The sequence below is a fragment of the Pelophylax lessonae genome, assembly GCF_965119305.1.
Source record: "Pelophylax lessonae genome assembly, chromosome: 5".
NCBI classification, from domain to species: Eukaryota; Metazoa; Chordata; class Amphibia; order Anura; family Ranidae; genus Pelophylax; species Pelophylax lessonae.
The window spans coordinates 87,324,097-87,342,949 of record NC_138772.1 but is presented as its reverse complement, the minus strand read 5'-3'; the positions used below and the strand labels follow the sequence as shown (position 1 = coordinate 87,342,949).

Sequence of the window (18,853 nt, the reverse complement as noted above, 5' to 3'; positions counted from 1 at the left end):
ATGCCTTGTCAAGCATGTGGTACGCAAATGGTTGGTGTTTTTGCCACGCTTGATCTGCTTGCGGCAGAGATTGCAAATAGCAACAGTGCGATCGGCTGCACATCTGCTAAAAATAGGCCCACACAGCTGAGCTATAGGAATTGGCCTGAGAGATAACAGTTTGATGGAATACGGTGGCTGCTCTCTACTCTTCTGTGATGGCTGCCTCCGGAGGACATCCTGCGTCATTGGGATTGCTTCACTCCTCACTTTCCTCCTCTGCTCTATCCGGCACCCAAGTCGCGTCATTGACCTCTTCATCATCATCCCCTCCATCCTCATTATCACTGGAGCCAACTTGACATTACACTGTGGCCTGGGGGAACATGACTGCCAATTTGTTGTCTACCTCAGAACCAACATCAGAATCAAGTAATGCCTGGGCATCCTCAATAAGCAATTGGCTGACGCTGTGTTGAAATAACTCCTCCATGCATGGTGCCAGGACTATGGCAGGAGTAGCTGTGTACAATGAGGCAGAATAAGCCACTCTGGCAGCTGCGGTGGACTGCGCACTAGTGTCAGCTTGGGTCGTAGAGGATGAGGACGGTTTAGTAAGCCAGTCCGCCACCTCCTCTGCATGCTCTAGATGGATAGCATGGGCAACATTACTAAACAGAGAAAAACGTGCCCTGCCTGAGGACGGACCACGTGCTGGCCCCCTCATAGTGTCATGGGAACATCTACCTCTACTTGTGGGCCTGCCAGACATGATGGGGGGGGGGGGGGGGCTCTTACCCAAATTTATTAGAAACTGGGAAATGTGTGATTGGATGCACTTTATTGAATGAAAAGTGGACATTGGTAACATTTTAAATAGAGAGCTGCCGCTGACAGAAATGTAAAAACTAAAAATAATAATAATAATAAAAAGAGGAAACACCAGTGTTGCAGTCAGAAAAACTGCATCTGACAATTTTTTAAAAAAAGAGGGGCAGGCAGGGGACAATAAACAAAACAAAAAAAAACACAGCGACCAAAAAAAAAAGAAAGATGGGGGTCTACAGCACTGTAAACAGCACTGAATGTTATGTAATGGTGTGTTAAACACTGCACTACACTAACACACTATAAAGACATACTATACTGACACTACACTATACTGACACTATACTGACACTACACTATACCCACAATATACTCACACTACACTACACTAACACTCTACACTCTGAGTCTCAATAACACACTAACTTGCTAGTAGCAAACTGAGCCCTGCTCTATCTATGTCCAACAACACACTGCAAAAGCTTCCTGTGGGAGGGAATGTTTAATAGTGTGGGGTGGGACTTTGAGCACTGAGCCATGATTGGGCAAAATCATCATGACTTTGTCCAATCATGGCTCTGACAAAGCTCTGTGCACTGATTGGGCAAAGCCTCACTGGTCAGGTGCATTGCTTCGGCCAATCAGGGCCCTAGAATGCATTGGGAGGCCACAGTACATTGTGGGGTGCTCGGCAGGCGAACATCCCGCTGAGCTTCCCACGAGTTTGGGTGTTCCCTGAACAGGTGATGTTTGCTCTGCTCAAACTGTTTGCTCAACTTCAATCCGGAGGTATTTCTATTCATAACCATATATACCCGGGCATATGTGCAAAATTCCACCAAGATTACGATCGGCCCCTTTGCTGATAATACCTGTTTGTACAGTATGTACGATTATTAATCTTTTTTTTACAAAGCTTGTATTATTTCCATACCGGTGTGCATATATAAATATATATATATATATATATATATATTGTATATACAGTGTGTGTGTGTATATATATATATATATATATATATATATAATGTATATGTGTATGTATGTGTATATATATATATATTTTTTTTTTTTGTGGTTAAAGTTATATGCTGGTTGCAGTGGTTTTCCTGCTCCCAATTACTACTATTAGATTACTAATCAGTTTCCCAGGGAGGAACTCTGTTTTTCTTATTTACCTACAGGTTTAGTGCAATGGTAATTAGGTGTTTCTTCTCGATTCTAGGAGCTGACAAACATAATCCCTAAATCAGCTGTCACAACTCTGTCTTCAAACTCTAGTAATGTAATTCAACTGATCATTGATTCCTACAATGTAAGTATGCCCTGCTGATGACCATCTTGGTTTCTGTCTGCTTCCTGTTTTCAAATTTTTGTAGTACTTCTTATATAAAAATAAAAATAATTTTTTTTTTTCAATTTTAAATTCAGTCACTGTCTTCAGAGCTTGTTCTAGAAAACACCAAATTGCCAGAAGGTTTAACAATCAGTTATAAGTCATTCTGTAAGAACGGAGAGATTGGAATAGAAGAGAATGGAAGGAAATGCTCTAATATCTCTATTGGAGATCAGGTAAGAATTTGCATGTACTTCATTTTCTTAAAGTTGAACTAAAGTTCTGCTGTAACTCACTATGGGCAGGCAGGCTTTTTATTGGAGAAGAGACATGCAATAAATAATAAACAACACCTACCTGCCTGCTCACAACAATCTCAAGGATGTAAGCTCAGCTGCGCATGCACTACTCAGTTTACAGCAACCTGCCAAATCCTGTGTGCCAGGAGAACTACCTTCTGCGCATGCGCAGGAATGACATCACACCAATGAAGTGTAGCACCCTCCTAGTATACGATAAGTGCTAGATGTAAATAGTTAGATTGGTGTAGTTTGCTCCTCCACCTAACAGTGGGACTGGAGGCAAATCTATCTTAACATGTCTGCCTAACAGAATTCCGAAATTCACTAGTTAGGGCTGCTCTTGGTGTTCTTATGCTGTTGAGTCTGGGCTCCTCCCACCTTCTAGAAAGCAGTAGAGCTTTCTGGAACATGGGTGGGAGCTAGGCAAATAGGCAGCATTAATATATATGCAGTCTCAGCCAGTAGCAGGGGAGATGCCCCTGAGCATGCTGTGATAGGGATATATATTTAGGGGACACCTGGGCTCTGTGTCCTTCCCAGATGGTGAAGTGCACCAGCCAAGGGTGAGGCAGGTTTGCCACCCCTGGCACTTGCTGCCATGTGGCCTCAGATGGGTGACCTGAGGGCCTGAGGCTAAATTGATCCTGGTGCTTCTGAAGAGCTGACTGAAGGAGAGCTGTGCTTGAGAGAATCTGTTTGCGACTCATTTGAGTACACGCCAAAGATCTAGGGGCCTGTTTTTTTTTAACTACCCCCTTTGTGCTAGTACAGTCAGCAGTGGTGGCTGGTCAATAGGGGGCGCTGCCCCCCAAGGCTAGTCACCGTAAAATTCAGCATCTTAAAAAAAAAAAAAGTGTACCTTTCATATGCGAGGGGCGCCGGACACATTGCTGTCTATGGGAGGGGTGGGGGTTTTTGCATCATGTGCTTCTTTTCCTTTATGCCGATTGGCAGCCTTCTGGTGTGTCCTCGGGGCGCAGAGCGATGTGCCCCGAACACTCCCACTAATGTTTGCCAAATTTGGTGTCCTGTGATTGGTCCAGCCTGGACCAATCAGGACGTCTGACGTCGTAATACAGAGTGGTGTGCTCTCTGTGTAATGTGCTGTGCCCACCCTGTAATGTGCTGTGCTATGCCCACCATTTCATGTGCTGTGCCCACCATGTAAGGTGCTGTACAGTGTCCATCGTGTAAGGCGCTGTGCCCACCATGTACAAACCCAATTCCAAAAAAGTTGGGACACTGTACAAATTGTGAGTAAAAAAGGAATGGACTAATTTACAAATCTCATAATCTTATTTTTTATTCACAATATAATATAGATAACATATCAAATGTGGAAAGTGAGACATTTTGAAATGAGAGCTACACATTCCAAAAAAGTTGGGAAAGGTAGCAATAAGAGGCCGGAAAAGTTAAATGTACATATAAGGAACAGCTGGAGGACCAATTTGCAAGTTATAAGGTCAATTGGCAACATGATTGGGTATAAAAAGAGCTTCCCAGAGTGGCAGTGTCTCTCAGAAGTCAAGATGGGCAGAGGATCACCAATTCCCCCAATGCTGTGGCGAAAAATAGTGGAGCAATATCAGAAAGGAGTTTCTCAGAGAAAGAGTTTGAAGTTATCATCATCTACAGTGCATAATATCATCCAAAGATTCAGAGAATCTGGAACAATCTCTGTAAGGGTCAAGGCCGGATAACCATACTGGATGCCCATGATCTTCGAGCCCTTAGACGGAATTGCATCACATATAGGAATGCTACTGTAATGGAAATCACAACACGGGCTCAGGAATACTTCCAGAAAACATTGTCAGTGAACACAATCCACCGTGCCATTCGCTGTTGCCGGCTAAAACTCTATAGGCCAAAAAAGAAGCCATATCCAAACATGATCCAGAAGCGCAGGTGTTTTCTTTGGGCCAAGGCTCATCTAAAATGGACTGCGGCAAAGTGGAAAACTGTTCTGTGGTTAGACGAATCAAAATTTGAAGTTCTTTTTGGAAAACTGGGACGTCATGTCACCCGGACTAAAGAGGACAAGAACAACCCAAGTTGTTATCAGCGCTCAGTTCAGAAGCCTGCATCTCTGATGGTATGGGGTTGCATGAGTGCGTGTGACATGGGCAGCTTACACATCTGGAAAGGCACCATCGATGCTGAAAGGTATATCCAAGTTCTAGGACAACATATGCTCCCATCCAGACGTCGTCTCTTTCAGGGAAGACCTTGCATTTGCCAACATGACAATGCCAGACCACATACTGCATCAATTACAACATCATGGCCGTGTAGAAGAAGGATCCAGGTACTGAAATGGCCAGTCTGCAGTCCAGATCTTTCACCCACAGAAAACATTTGGCGCATCATAAAGAGGAAGATGCGACAAAGAAGATCTAAGGCAGTTGAGCAACTAGAAGCCTGTATTAGACAAGAATGAGACAACATTCCTATTCCTAAACTTGAGCAACTTGTCTCCTCAGTCCACAGACGTTTGCAGACTGTTATAAAAAGAAGAGAGGATGCCACACAGTGGTAAACATGGCCTCTTCCCAACTTTTTTGAGATGTGTTGATGCCATGAAATTTAAAATCAACTTATTTTCCCCTTAAAATGACACATTTTCTCAGTTTAAACATTTGATATGTCATCTATGTTGTATTCTGAATAAAATATTGAAATTTGAAAATTCCACTTTATTGCATTCTGTTTTTATTCACAATTTGTACAGTGTCCCAACTTTTTTGGAATTGGGTTTGTAATACAGAGTGGTGTGCCCTCTGTGTGTTTTGTGCTATGCCCACCATGTAATGTTGAGTGGTGTGCCGTCTATGTAATGTGATGTGCCCACCATGTAATGTAGAGTGGTGTGCCCTCTGTGTAATGTGCTGTGCCCATCATGTCATGTGGTGTGGTGTACCCACCGTGTAATGTTTAGTGCCCATCGTGTAATATGCTGTAATGTACAGTGCCCACTGTGTAATATGCTGTGCCCACTATGTCATGTGCTATGCTGTACAGTGCCCACCATGTAATTTAGAGTAGTGTGCCCTCTGTGTAATGTGCTGTGCCCACCATGCCATGTGCTCTGCTCACCATGTTATGTGCTTTGCTGTACAGTACCCACCATGTAATGTTGAGTGGTGAGCCCTCTGTCTAATGTGCTGTGCCCACCATGTAATGTGGAGTGGTGTGCCCCCCGTATTACATGGTGGGCATAGCATATTACATAGAGGACAAACCACTCTGCATTACATGGTGGGCATAGCACATTATACAGAGGGCACACCACTCAAAATTACATGGTGGGCACTGTACAGCAAAGCACATAACATGATGAGCAGAGCACACGGCATGGTGGGCACAGCACATTACACAGAGGGCACACTACTCTGAATTACATGGTGGGCACTATACAGCATAGCACATTACATAGTGGGCACAGCACATTACATGGTGGGCACTGTACAGCACATGAAATGGGGGGCACACCACTCCGTATTACATGGAAGGCACAGCACATTACACAGAGTGATGTGCCCACCATTTCATGTGCTGTACAGTGCCCACCATGTAATGTGGAGTGCAGTGGTGTGCTCTCTGTATAATGTGCTGTGCCATGCCCACCATGTCTTGTGCTGTGCCCACCATGTCTTGTGCTGTGCCATGCCCACCATGTCATGTACTGTTCCCACCATGCCATGTGCTGTGCTGTATTGTGCCCACCATGTAATGTGCTATGTCCACCATGTAATGCGGAATGGTGTGCCCTCTGTGTAATGTGCTGTGCCCACTATGTAATGTGCTGTGCCATGCCCACCATGTTGTGCTGTGCCCACAATGTAATGTGCTGTGCCCATCATGTAATGCAGAGTGGTGTGCCCACCGTGTAATGTGCTGTGCCCTCCATGTAACCAACATCTGTGACACGAACTGGGTTGGAGGCAGAAAAATAACACGTGTATATATACACAAAAAAACTTCTAAATCAGAATTGATCTACAGGTGTTCTCTTGAGTGAGTTGAAACCTAATAATCCAGCGTAATATTAGAGTGATCATTTGTGAGAGGCAGCCTGGAACGGCAATCTCTGACCATCACTTCACTGTCTCTGACCATCTCTTGTATCATGTCCTCAGTCTCTGACCATCTCCTGTATCATGTCTGCACTCTCTGACCATCTCCTGTATCATGTCTGCACTCTCTGACCATCTCCTGTATCATGTCTGCACTCTCTGACCATCTCCTGTATAATGTCTGCAGTCTCTGACCATCTCCTGTATCATGTCTGCACTCTCTGACCATCTCCTGTATCATGTCTGCACTCTCTGACCATCTCCTGTATCATGTCTGCGCTCTCTGACCATCTCCTGTATCATGTCTGCGCTCTCTGACCATTTCCTGTATCATGTCTGCACTCTCTGACCATCTCCTGTATCATGTCTGCACTCTCTGACCATCTCCTGTAGTATGTCTGCAGTCTCTGACCATCTCCTGTATCATGTCTGCAGTCTCTGACCATCTCCTGTATCATGTCTACAGTCTCTGACCATCTCCTGTATCATGTCTGCAGTCTCTGACCATCTCCTGTATCATGTCTGCAGTCTCTGACCATCTCCTGTATCATGTCTGCAGTCTCTGACCATCTCTTGCATCATGTCTGCAGTCTCTGACCATCTCTTGTATCATGTCTGCAGTCTCTGACCATCTCCTGTAGTATGTCTGCAGTCTCTGATCATCTCCTGTATCATGTCTGCTGTCTCTGACCATCTCCTGTAGTATGTCTGCAGTGTTACTGACGTGTTACTGACGTGTCTCAGACTCTGCACTTCTGTTCTGGACTGGTAAGTGACTTTCATGTCTGTGTGCTCTCTCTGTGGGATAGGTGATGGGGAATATCTGAATATATTTGCTTTGGCAATTATTGTACTAATGGGGAATATCTGAGAATATATTGGGGGAATTCCTGTACCAATGGCCTATTAGTACAGGAATTGTCCTATGCTATATATTCATATACTGTGTTACCTATTAGTACAGGACTTGCCCCGTGCAATATATTCAGATATTCCCCATTAGTAGATAACCGCTTCTTTTTGCCGCGAATCAATGCCTATGTCTATGGACTTCAAAAAGTTAAATTTTTCTGTTTGCGCCCCCCCCCCCAAAAAAAAAAAAATATTGAGCACCAGCCGCCACTGACAGTCAGCCAAGGGTCCAACTAAAGGGATCACTGGCTAGTGATCCAAAGAGCTTTGTGTACCTGTCCTTCACTACAAGGGACTTTGCTCATATTTTTTATTTCTGCACTGCTACACAGAAGAAGTCTGCCATCTTTTCTCAGCAAGGGACTTCACCTACTGCTTAATTATAGATCAGCTAGAGTCCTCAAATTGTGCATAGTTTTGTTCTAGAGCAGTGATGGCGAACCTTGGCACCCCAGATGTTTTGGAACTACATTTCCCATGATGCTTTATTACACTGCAGAGTGCATGAGCATCATGGGGAATGTATAGATATATTAGTTAAACCCACGCTAGGTGTGCTAAAATAAAAAATGAAATATTGCAGCACCTGCTCACCAGGCAAAAATTACCGGATATAAAGTGTAGTCAAGAAAAAACAGCGCTTGCAAAAATAATTCATACAAAAATTCATATATTCAAAAAACAAATAATGAAGAGACAACCATGTGAAAAAAAAACATAAATAGGTGAAGTCCTCTCCAGTGAATAAAGGTGCACAAGTGCTTATAATTAACAAAATATATAAATATAGATAAATGAAGTCCAAATCTTGTGCAAATGAATAATCAAAAATATTGAAGTGCCGGAGTGCTGATGACACCAAGGTACTGGGGTGCTGGGATACAAAAAAATCTGTGCAGGGTGCCTTAGATCACTCCAAGAACCACACTCACCAAATATGGTGGACCCCTAATTGGGGTCAAACCAGATGTGAAATTTGAACGATAACAAGGGACCACAGTCACCACCAGAACTGCCTTATCCTCCTGGTACAATTTGGGTCAGCACCGGACACTGTTGGACTCAAGCGGAAGGAGTGGACCACATCGTGAAGCCAGTGGGTATAGGGGTTTTATTATAATATAAAATCTACTTACAAACAAGATGAATCATATCGCATGTAGAGGAAAAAAGACCAGGCTGGACGCCTCAATACACAGTGACTTCCGGGAACGCTCGCGAGTGCATTCCACGGGACCAGGAAGTGACGTCAGCTGGCTCTGCCGCACCGGAAATGTGACGCCGGAAAAGGGGCCTAAAACTTTTCTTCTTAGAGGAAGCTGGGTTCAAAGTGGCAGATAACATGATATATAAATGATCTCCTATGCAATTAACACTAAAAGGTATGCATCACAGTGTAGTATTTGGACAGTTTTGTATTGTATAGCAACATGGCATCAGATGGACTATATGTTTTTTTTCTTTTAGGTTGAATTTGAGATCAGTGTAACTGCTCACAAGTGCCCCAAAAAGAACCAAAGACAGTCCATTAAAATTAAACCGTTGGGATTTACTGAGGAAGTTGAGATTCTTCTGAAATTTATCTGTGAATGTGATTGTCAACAGTCAGGAACCACTGATAGCCCAGAATGTGATTTTGGGAGTGGTACATTTGAATGTGGAGCCTGCAGGTACTTGTTTTTGGCTGTTCTTTCCTTATCTACATGCTAAAACTTCTTTATCTAAAATTTTGTTGATCCATACACAATCATTTATGCTTATTTTATGTGTTATGTGCGCTGTGGGGGAGGCAGCATCAGACTCTGTGGGGGCTGATTACTAAGTATTTTGCCTTCATATTTACTTTGCTGGGGAAAATAAATGCAGTACATCCCTGCAACACATGCCTGGACAAAAATCTGGTGTCCTTTTTTTCCTCTAGTGCAGTGGTTGTCAACTCTCTTGATATATAAGGCCTTTGCATCTCTAAAGGGCCACATACTGTATAAAATTCAGTGAATATTTAGTGTCCGAAACAGCAGATGCACAACATGAAATGGCCAAAGACTATGGGCATGAAACCAGTGTTAATTTTGGCATAGAATTTTGATTTAGTTTTAGTAATAGTCTTTTGACCAAAATGCCATTTTAGTTTTAGTCCCGTTTTAGTCATTGTATTTTAGTTGACTAAAATCTGCAGTACATTTTAGTCGAATGCAGGGGCATAATTACAGGGGCTGCAGGGGTTGCAATTGCAACCAGGCCCCATGCTCCAGGGGGCCTGTGTGGCTCCCCTGTACACCTGGATAGGAGGGGCGGCGGGGGCAGCATGTAGAGAAATCACTGTCCTCCTTTTTTCTCCTGTAGCTGCAGGAGGAAAATGGAGTAGATTTGTACCTCTGTATGCAGCCCCTGCCACTCCTCCTATCCAGTTCACTTGTGTTCTGCTGTCTCTGGCCCTCTGTGCTCCCCTGCCCCCCCCCCCCAATGTTGTGCCCCCACCCCCTCACTGTGCTCCCTTTCGTCTCCTGCTGGCTGCTGCAGGGGATGTGTCACAATAGAGAACCAGGAAGGGGTCAGTAAATATGTGATTTACCAGCTCCTTCCTTTTCTGAATGGACAGAGTCATAGTCAGTGACAATGTAACAAAATAAAATAATAAAAAATAATACAATAAAAATACCAAAAAATAGAAACTACTGACATCAGTAGGTGAACTTCCAGGATCGCAAAAGTCACACTTGCAAAAGGGCCCTGGCATTCCTCCACCATGGGGAGCCCCCAAGATGGCAGGAAGGGGGCCCACTGCAGAACCTGTGAAAGGGTTCCGCTGCAGGACCGTAATAAAGGGCCCCTGAAACGAGAGTAAAGAGCCCCAGGATCAGTGGGATGAGCCCAAGGCTTGAAGGGATGAGCCCAAGCAAGAGGTCCATGGGGCCCTTCATGGTTTTTGGCACCGGGGCCCTGAAGGTTCTAGTTATGCCTCTGGTCGAATGAAATCATTTTAGTCAACTAAAATCAAATGTGTTTAGTTAACTTGTAATGCATTATTTAAGCTTTTCTATAGAATTTCCAAACTCATTATATACTCCTGGGGTAAAAAAATGTTATTTTTTTTTATGGTATTAAGGTTTGAACAAACTCATAGATCCAGATTTAGCCACTCTGGATGGTCTGAGGAGATCTGTAATGCTGCACAGTGCTCTGGACAGTGGTCTGAGGAGGCCTGTAATGCTGCAGAGTGCTGGATGGTGGTCTCAGGTCTGAGGGATGGCCTGTAATGCACAGTGCTCTGGACGGTGGTCTGAGGAGGCCTGTAATGCTGCAGAGTGCTGGATGGTGGTCTCAGGTCTGAGGGATGGCCTGTAATTCACAGTGCTCTGGACGGTGGTCTGAGGAGGCCTGTAATGCTGCAGAGTGTTGGATGGTGGTCTCAGGTCTGAGGGATGGCCGGTAATTCACAGTGCTCTGGATGCTGTCATGCTGGTGGTCACTGGTCAGAGGAGGCCTATAATGCTGTACAATGCTGGATGGTGGTCTCAGGTCTGAGGGATCTAAGGCCTGTAATTGTAATGCACACTACACACTCTATACCAGTTTATGTACAGCCAACTGTCAAAATACCTAATCAGTGCTTGCATCTGGCTGGGTGCAGGTGCTGTTCTGCTATCACTTTTTCACTGGCTTCTTCATATCTTTCAACAAAGGGATGTCAGCCAGGATGTGGCCAATAGAGCCATTATTTCTCTCTGTGTATGGCCAGCTTTAGTCCCTGAGAATGTTGCGTTTTAGATATGAAGGGTAAGATACTTTTAAAGCAAAGCATATATGCATCTATGGTATTGGTGTTCCTTTATTGGAAGTGCAGAGCTTCCGTTTTAGAAATTGCTAGAAGTGCACGCTTGAGGTCATGGAGGCAAAAAATAGGTTAATAGATGTATGTTGATTTTTCAAACTGGATTCATCTATTCTCAGGTGCAATGAGGGTCGTATTGGAAAACAGTGCGAATGCAGCACAGAGCAAGTAAGCAGTGAAGAAGACATGGAAGCTCAGTGCAGAAAGGAGAAAAACTCAGGGATCTGCAGTAACAATGGGGACTGTATCTGTGGCCAGTGTGTGTGTAAGAAGAGGGTAAATCCCAATGAGGTCTACTCTGGAAAATACTGTGAATGTGACAATTTCAATTGTGATCGATCAAATGGATTGATTTGTGGAGGTGAGTTCAGTACTGTATACTGTTACAAACCCTAGGAAAGAACACCCTAGATACTTAAAGCTGTATTAAACCCCAAATCAAAACTGTAATTTATTGCAGTTTAACAATCCTTAAATAAGGTAGCAGCATTCATTATCTTTTTTTCTTTCCCGAGACACCTTTGGACAGCAGCATTGTCAATCTGGGGAGAGGGTATTGTTAGATGCTCCAGCAGATATAGAAGGACTTGACAAAAAAAAAGTTTTTTTTAAAGCAGAGTTCCACCCTCTTATTTTTCTTTCCGGATTCCTGTGGGGAAAAGCATGTTAAAAAAGAATTGGACATTTTTTTTTTTGGGGGGGTCACTTACCTTATTTTAGGGGCATCTCTGCCCGACTTCCTCCTTCTGTGACCGCAGGCCCCGGACGTCACTTCCGGTTTCGCATTGCGTCCTGGAAATGTGAGTCATTAATCCCAGGATGCATTGGGAATGGCCGGCCGCTACTCTGATTGCCGATCACAATCTACAGCGCATGCGCAAGATTGTGATCGGCATTCTGGGAGCACAGAAACCAGGAAGAGGGACACAGCGGGGGACACAGCGGCTTCAGACGCCCACACCGGAGATGGCCACGCTCTGCAATCAATTTTAAAGGTAGGATTTTATCTAATTTCAATTACTGTCCTTTACTGTAATGTGGGGTTAGTGTTAGTGTAATTAATGATTGCTTAGGATTAGGGGGGGATTTTTATCAAAAAAATGTTTTTGTGGCCGGAACTCCGCTTTAAGTAGTTGTGACAACAGTTTTATTTTTCTTTTGAAATAATGGTTTTGCATAAATTTATAAAAGCTGACCACTGTAAGCACCGCTGCCAGTGTTAAATGGTTTCTCTTAACCCTCTAACTGACACTTTTGCTGGACAGCTTGGTCTGTTAAAGTTGGAATTAAACACTGACAGGAATGGATTTTTTTGACAGAAGAGACCCTATTGGTCCCTTTTTTCATAAGCCCTTCTCACTGCCTGTCAGCATTTACTGTATGTACAATAAGCCAGGCATGCGCAGCTCAACGTGCATTTACGGCACTGCTGACAGAAGCACTGACAGCACAAGACTGGATAGGATCATTTACCAGGTAAATCTGCCATAATATGGCTAAAAACTCCTGGGGCCCAATAATAAGAAAATTGGCAGAGGTTTAATTCCAGTTTTAAGAAAGCAGAGAAATAAGACTTACTGCCTATTTCGTTAGGGGAAAATAAAGAAAAAATGCCTAAAATATGAAAATTAATGCAGCCACCAAATTTAACCACTTTACAACCGGAGGATTTTGCTGTCTTCCGTCCAGGCCACTTTTTGCGATTCGGCGCTGTGCGACTTCAACTGACAATTGCGCGGTCGTGCGACGCCGTACCCAAACGAAATTTACGTCCTTTTTCTCCCACAAACAGAGCTTTCTTTTGGTGGTATTTGATCACCTGTGCGATTTTTACTTTTTGCGCTATAAACAAAAAAAGAGCGTTTATTTTGAAAAAATAACAATATTTTTCACATTTTTTTATATGAAATTCCCCCCAAAAAAGATGTAAAAACCAATTTTTTTAAAAGTTTTTTGCCAATTTGTTTTATGCTACATATGTTTGGTAAAAAAAATCGCAATAAGCGTATTTTGATTGGTTTGCGCAAAAGTTATTGCGTTTACTAACAAAGGGAAAGATTTCTGTCATTTTTGGTGTTTTTTTTTTAACGCGTAATGGCGGCGATCTGCGATTTTTTTTGCGGGACTGCGACATTGCGGCGGACAGACCGGACCCCTGACTGACATTTTTGACACTTTTGGGGGTACCAGTGACATTACTGCAGTAATCAGTGCTATATATATGCACTGTTACTGTAAAAATGACACTGGCAGGGAAGGGGTTAATTTTATTGGAGAGGGAGGGGTTAATGTATGCCTGGTGCTTACTGACGTGTAGGGGGGGAGGTGACTATGTGATTCATGGACAGATCGGATGTCCAGCTATGCTGAACAGTCCGATCTGTCACTCCCTGTCACTATGGAGATCCGCCCGCTGTGTTTACACACAGCGGGCGGATCTCCAGACTCGATCCCCGACGATCGGGTAAGAGCAGCGGCGATCGCCGCTGCTCCTCCCCTGGCCCGACTCCCGCTGTGAATGAAAACAGCGGGAGCGAGCCTCCGGCGGCGCGCAAGCGCCGCCCAGAAGGGGAGGAGTCCAGTCACGTTAATACTACGTGACTGGACGGGAACGAGCCACTCTGCCGCAGTAGTATTCCCGTAAGCGGTAGTAAAGTGGTTAAGGATGTAATGCAATATATTACATTTTTGTTTTTGGCTTCAATACCGCTTTAAAGTACTCAAGCTAAAATATTTATAAAATTCAAGTTTCTGAAGCACTGCCAAACCTATACTGTAGATCTGACTTTCTGGCAGGGAGTAAGAAAAACACCAGAGGAAAGCCTGTGTACAAATGTTAGGGTGTCCCCAAAAATTTTATTTTTTTTCTCATCCATTGAGGGACACAAAAATTGTTGAAAGCTGAACTCTGGGTAAAACAATAAAATCTATTTGCAGTGTATGCCCTGCATCCGCATTGCAAGAGTTAAGTGCTTATTAATGCCAGGAAACCCAGAAAAAGGACTTTTACTTATTTGATGCTATAAGACTGAGTCCCCAGAGCCTTTTCTCCCTTATGCTCCAGCCTTGGCAGGCACTATGACTTCATCAAGTACAGTACAATGCAGGCCAAAAGCCCTGAGCTATATGTGAGGATTCCGAGGGACCTGCCCACTTACCAGAGTGTGAAAGAGAAGATTTGAGCACCACGGCTGCTGGAGCCAGGGTTTAGGTAAGTAAAATGCATTTTAACCCCTTCCACGAGGATTGGACACTTGCAAACAAAAAACTGTAGACCAATTCAAGATAACCCTTTCTACTACCAGAACGTCTCAATTTTTTTCTAGTGGCCCAAAAGGATTTATGTCTTCTCTTCACCTCTGCTGTCTTAGACTATGCAATTTTTGCCAGCACTTTTTGTTGGCTTCAGCCTTACTTATAGAGCACTTCGCCTGGATCCTGCTGAACATTGCAGGGATAGCCTGGAAGTGACTTTCTAGCACTGGGTTCCACTTGGTGCGCTTTCAAGACTTTGTTGTTCCAGGTTCAGAGAGACTGGCTTTGCCTCAGTGCTTCCCCTGTCTTGAGTGGGCTGGCTAGGTTGAGCATTGGGAGCTACCTCATTTGCGATGAGCACCTTTATTCTCCACTTGTTTTTGCCATTAATGGGTTTAACAATGTGGGAGTGAGCACTGATATCTGCTGGGTGGAGCTTCACATGCTCTGTGTGTTTGCTGCCATAAAGCTTCACAAAATCTTCCCACTGCTTCTTCTACTTGCAAAGAGCCATGTGGAACTTCAAACTTTGATCTGCTTCTGCTACTCGCCTATGGTCACTTTGATTTTGGTCAACTAATGCCAACTGACCTTCACCTGCTATTAGCTCTCCAGGTTTTGTAAGAGGTCTTGCATGTCACGTTGAGCCTGTACATTGCCTTACTGCCATGCTTGTCTGATTCTAGATGTGGGAGGTGGCAGAGGTTGGAGAAGTCTCATCTTTTTGAACTTTTAGCAATTTTACTGTATCCACAGTGTTGGAACATCTTACTGGAGGGTCATCCAATCTAGATAACATATATTATCAGGGAGATACCAGAAGTCTTGCAAAAGAGGTATCCTTTCCTGAGTAGAACTTCACATTCCAGCTTTTTCAGCCATGCACTGTACATTCCAGACATATACAGTTGGCAGGCATATTTTCTCAGTACTTGGACCTGAGGCATGTGGTCACTAAATGCCAAGCTTTTCCAGGACCTTTGTCACAGATGGTGGATAGCAGATGTGCACCTCCTGGCCTCCAGGGTCAACAACAAGCTGTAAAGGTTTGATTCCAATTACAGAGACCCTCTCACAGAAACAGTGGATGCTCTGGTGACTCTATGTAATCAGTACACCTTGATATATGCCTTTACTGCAGTAAAACCTCTTCATAATTAAAGATGGAAAGATTCCAATGGACTTCTTTGCTCCAGACTGGCCCAGGCCGATGTGATGGGCCGACTTGTAAGAAATCTGGCGTATGCTTCATGGGTACTGCCAGATCAACAGGACCTTTTGTCCCAAGAACTGATTTTCCATCCTTCCTTATGGTCACTGGATTTTCAAGCCCAGGTTCTGAGTGATAGGGACATCTCTAAGTCTGTGATTTATGTGATGCTAAAACCCTAGGTTGTCTACTTCCTTCAAGGTCTACTGCTAGACGTAGAAGGTCACTTCAGGAAGTATGAGTCAAGTCTGGATTTCCACCCCATGGGATGAATCTTCTACTTCCTGTAGTTGTCTCTCAGTACTATCAAGGGTCAGGTTTCTGCCCTTTCTAGTCTGTTTCAGAGACTGTTGGCATCTCACCCTTTGATTAAGACCTTTGTCCAGGGTGTATCTCATGTAGGACCCCTGTCTATTTCACCTTTGACTCCATAGCATCTAAATCTGGTTCTCTCTGCACTTTAGAAACTGCTGTTTTTAACCCATGGGACATTCCTCTCTGCACTCACCCCAACAAAATGGTGTTTCTTGTGGCCATTACCTTTGTAATGTAAGTGTTTAAATTGTCATCCTTATTCTGCTTTCTAGTTTTACATAGGGCCTTGTTGAGTCCTCTCAGCCACTGCTTCTGTCTGACTGATTTATTTTCTTGTCATCTCAGATGGACCCCAAAAGGGTGCACTGACTTTTTGTTAAAGCATCTGTAGATGGCTCAGAAAGACTATCATCCAAACCTATGGTCTCAAGGATCAGGTTCTACCCTTTCCTGTTAAGGCATACTCTGCTCATTTTATGAGGACTTCTTGGACTTTTAGGCACCAGGCAACTGTTTCTTGGTTCACATGTTTTACAAGGTCAACTTTTCAGTCTGATCCACATTGGGCGTAAGGTCCTTTAGGCTTGAGCTGTAGGTATCCCCCATTTATATTTTTTTTTCTTGGGTCTGTTGGTATTTGTTTGCTGTGTTGCCCACCCCTCAGTTGGACTGTTTTTGGGCATCCCAAAAGTTAGACTTCTGTGTTCCTCAATGGACAAGTATAAAAATTGGATTTTTGTTCTTCCTGTAAAATCCTTTTTCTGAAAACCATTGAGGGAAACAGGTCCAACTCCTCTGTTTTTGATTATGCTCTTTGTACTGCCTTGCCACCAAATAGAGACCTGCTGGTAGTATAACGGGTTATCCTGGGCTGGCCTAAATGTATTTGTTTGCTGGTCTATAGTTCTCCTGTAGGCAACAATATAACTTGATGCTGTGTTCCTCAATACACTCCCAGAGAAGGATTTTATGGTGAGTGCAAAAATTCTATTTTTTTCATGCTCATGCCCCAGGGTGGAGATTGAACATTCCTTTATAAACATGCCTGTTCTGTAGCTGGGCTGTTACTCAAATATCCTGCTACCAGGCAGCCTTCCATTTAACTTGTGCTTCTGCATGCAGCAAAGTACTTTGGAAAAGTGAATTCTCCTGAACAAGAAGTAACAATCATGGGTAGCTGCAGACTGAACTGAAAAAGTGTTTGCTAATTACAATTCCTAATTAAAAGTGGAGATTATGGTAGTTACGTGTGTCGGTTTTGAAACTGGATTCTTCCCTAAAACATGTCTTTTGTTACAGATAATGGAGTCTGCAGATGCAGAGTTTGCGAGTGTTTCCCCAACTTTTCTGGTAGTGCTTGTGATTGCTCAGAAGATAAATCAACATGCATGGCATCTAATGGTCAGATATGTAATGGAAGAGGAATATGTGAATGTGGAAGGTGTAAATGTACAGAACCCAAATTCCATGGAGAGACATGTGAGATGTGCCAGACCTGTGTTGGTGATTTTGCGGAACACAAGTGAGTATTGAAAAGGAGCACAGTTCTCCTTCATAGGAAGTGTAAAAATTAATTTTAGCTCCACTGAATCATTGATACACTACTTTTGATTTCTAAATCAAATCCTGGGTCCAAATGTAAATTGTATATGTCTTGTACCTAACACCATGTCCAGTGTCGATCTCATTAGCTTTCTTCCTCAAGCGTGAGTTGAAGGAGCTTATTTAGGGTTGAGTGAAGGGTTAGAATTAAACTCTATATAAATCCCAAATGTTTTTTATTTTAGTTTTATAGGTAAGGGTTAAACCTCCTAATGGGTTATTTTTCGCTCCCTGTGTCCTGCGGGGAAGATTTGCCTTCTCTTCCTGTCTTGAAGCAACAGGAAATGAAAGAAAATCTCTCCAAAATTAGAGGAATTCTCAAGTTAGTTGTCATCAGAACACTTGTCCCCATTGGACAATCTTTCCTCACATCTTTGTGCTTATGACATCTCTAAAATGTAGGATTTTCCACAAGATGGAGGAGAGTGAAGGCAACACCCAACACCCTACCCCCTCTTGGCCACCTCATCCCCATTTTCTCACATGTATCTCTGGCTACCCTGAAATACCACTAGCAAATAACTTTTCAGCCGTGGATAGCCACATACGATACCCAAACATACACCAGATACACTCCCACTATAAAACCAAAAAAGGATTTTCTGCGCTAAGAATAATGAGAAGAATGAATGTGCAAGAAAATAATAAATATATACAACGGAAAGCTGCAATACACTGAGCTATAGAAAAAAAAAAATGTGTATACAATGTGTAGCGCTAACCCTAGGAATTTATGAAATAAATCCTCAATTTAGATTTTTTAGAGGGTATATTGCTAGAGATTAAATCGGATTGATGCACCACATCCCTATATAAAGATCAAAGACAAATGGGTGTGGAAGTGGGACTTTTAAGGTGCCAATGAATATATATGATGGAGAAAAACTTAATTTTCAATAAAATACAAATATACTTTATTCAAACAAATATTGATTACAAGGACAATACTTTTAAAATGTATAAAAGCATAAGAAAGCACTTGAATATGTCTGCTCTACATGTTTCACCATCTTCAAAATGGCTTCTTCAGGAGTCTGACGGACATCTTTCAAAAGTGAACATTCTTAAAGAGGACTTGAACCCCTAAATGTTGAGGAGAGCTGTAGATGGATTGGGCCCCCCAGGAGGGAGAGGAGGTGGAATCACCCGCTAATCTGTGTCACACCATAGAGGGGATACGAGCCAAGCCAGAGGAATAAA

The 18,853-nt window shown here is 43.2% G+C and overlaps 1 protein-coding gene across 1 annotated transcript in view; it reads left to right on the top strand.

The window, feature by feature from the left end:
• LOC309555356 (integrin beta-1-A-like) overlaps positions 1–17,577 on the top strand; it is a gene marked incomplete at both ends in the record, with an annotated part of 44,570 nt that extends 26,993 nt beyond the window's left edge. The window contains 5 exons of the mRNA XM_082257322.1: positions 2,033–2,122; positions 2,239–2,379; positions 8,904–9,106; positions 11,391–11,632; positions 17,351–17,577. Coding sequence (XP_082113448.1) covers positions 2,033–2,122; positions 2,239–2,379; positions 8,904–9,106; positions 11,391–11,632; positions 17,351–17,577 — 903 coding nt within the window. The remainder of the gene's footprint in view (positions 1–2,032; positions 2,123–2,238; positions 2,380–8,903; positions 9,107–11,390; positions 11,633–17,350) is intronic.
• Between the last annotated feature and the right edge of the window lie 1,276 nt (positions 17,578–18,853).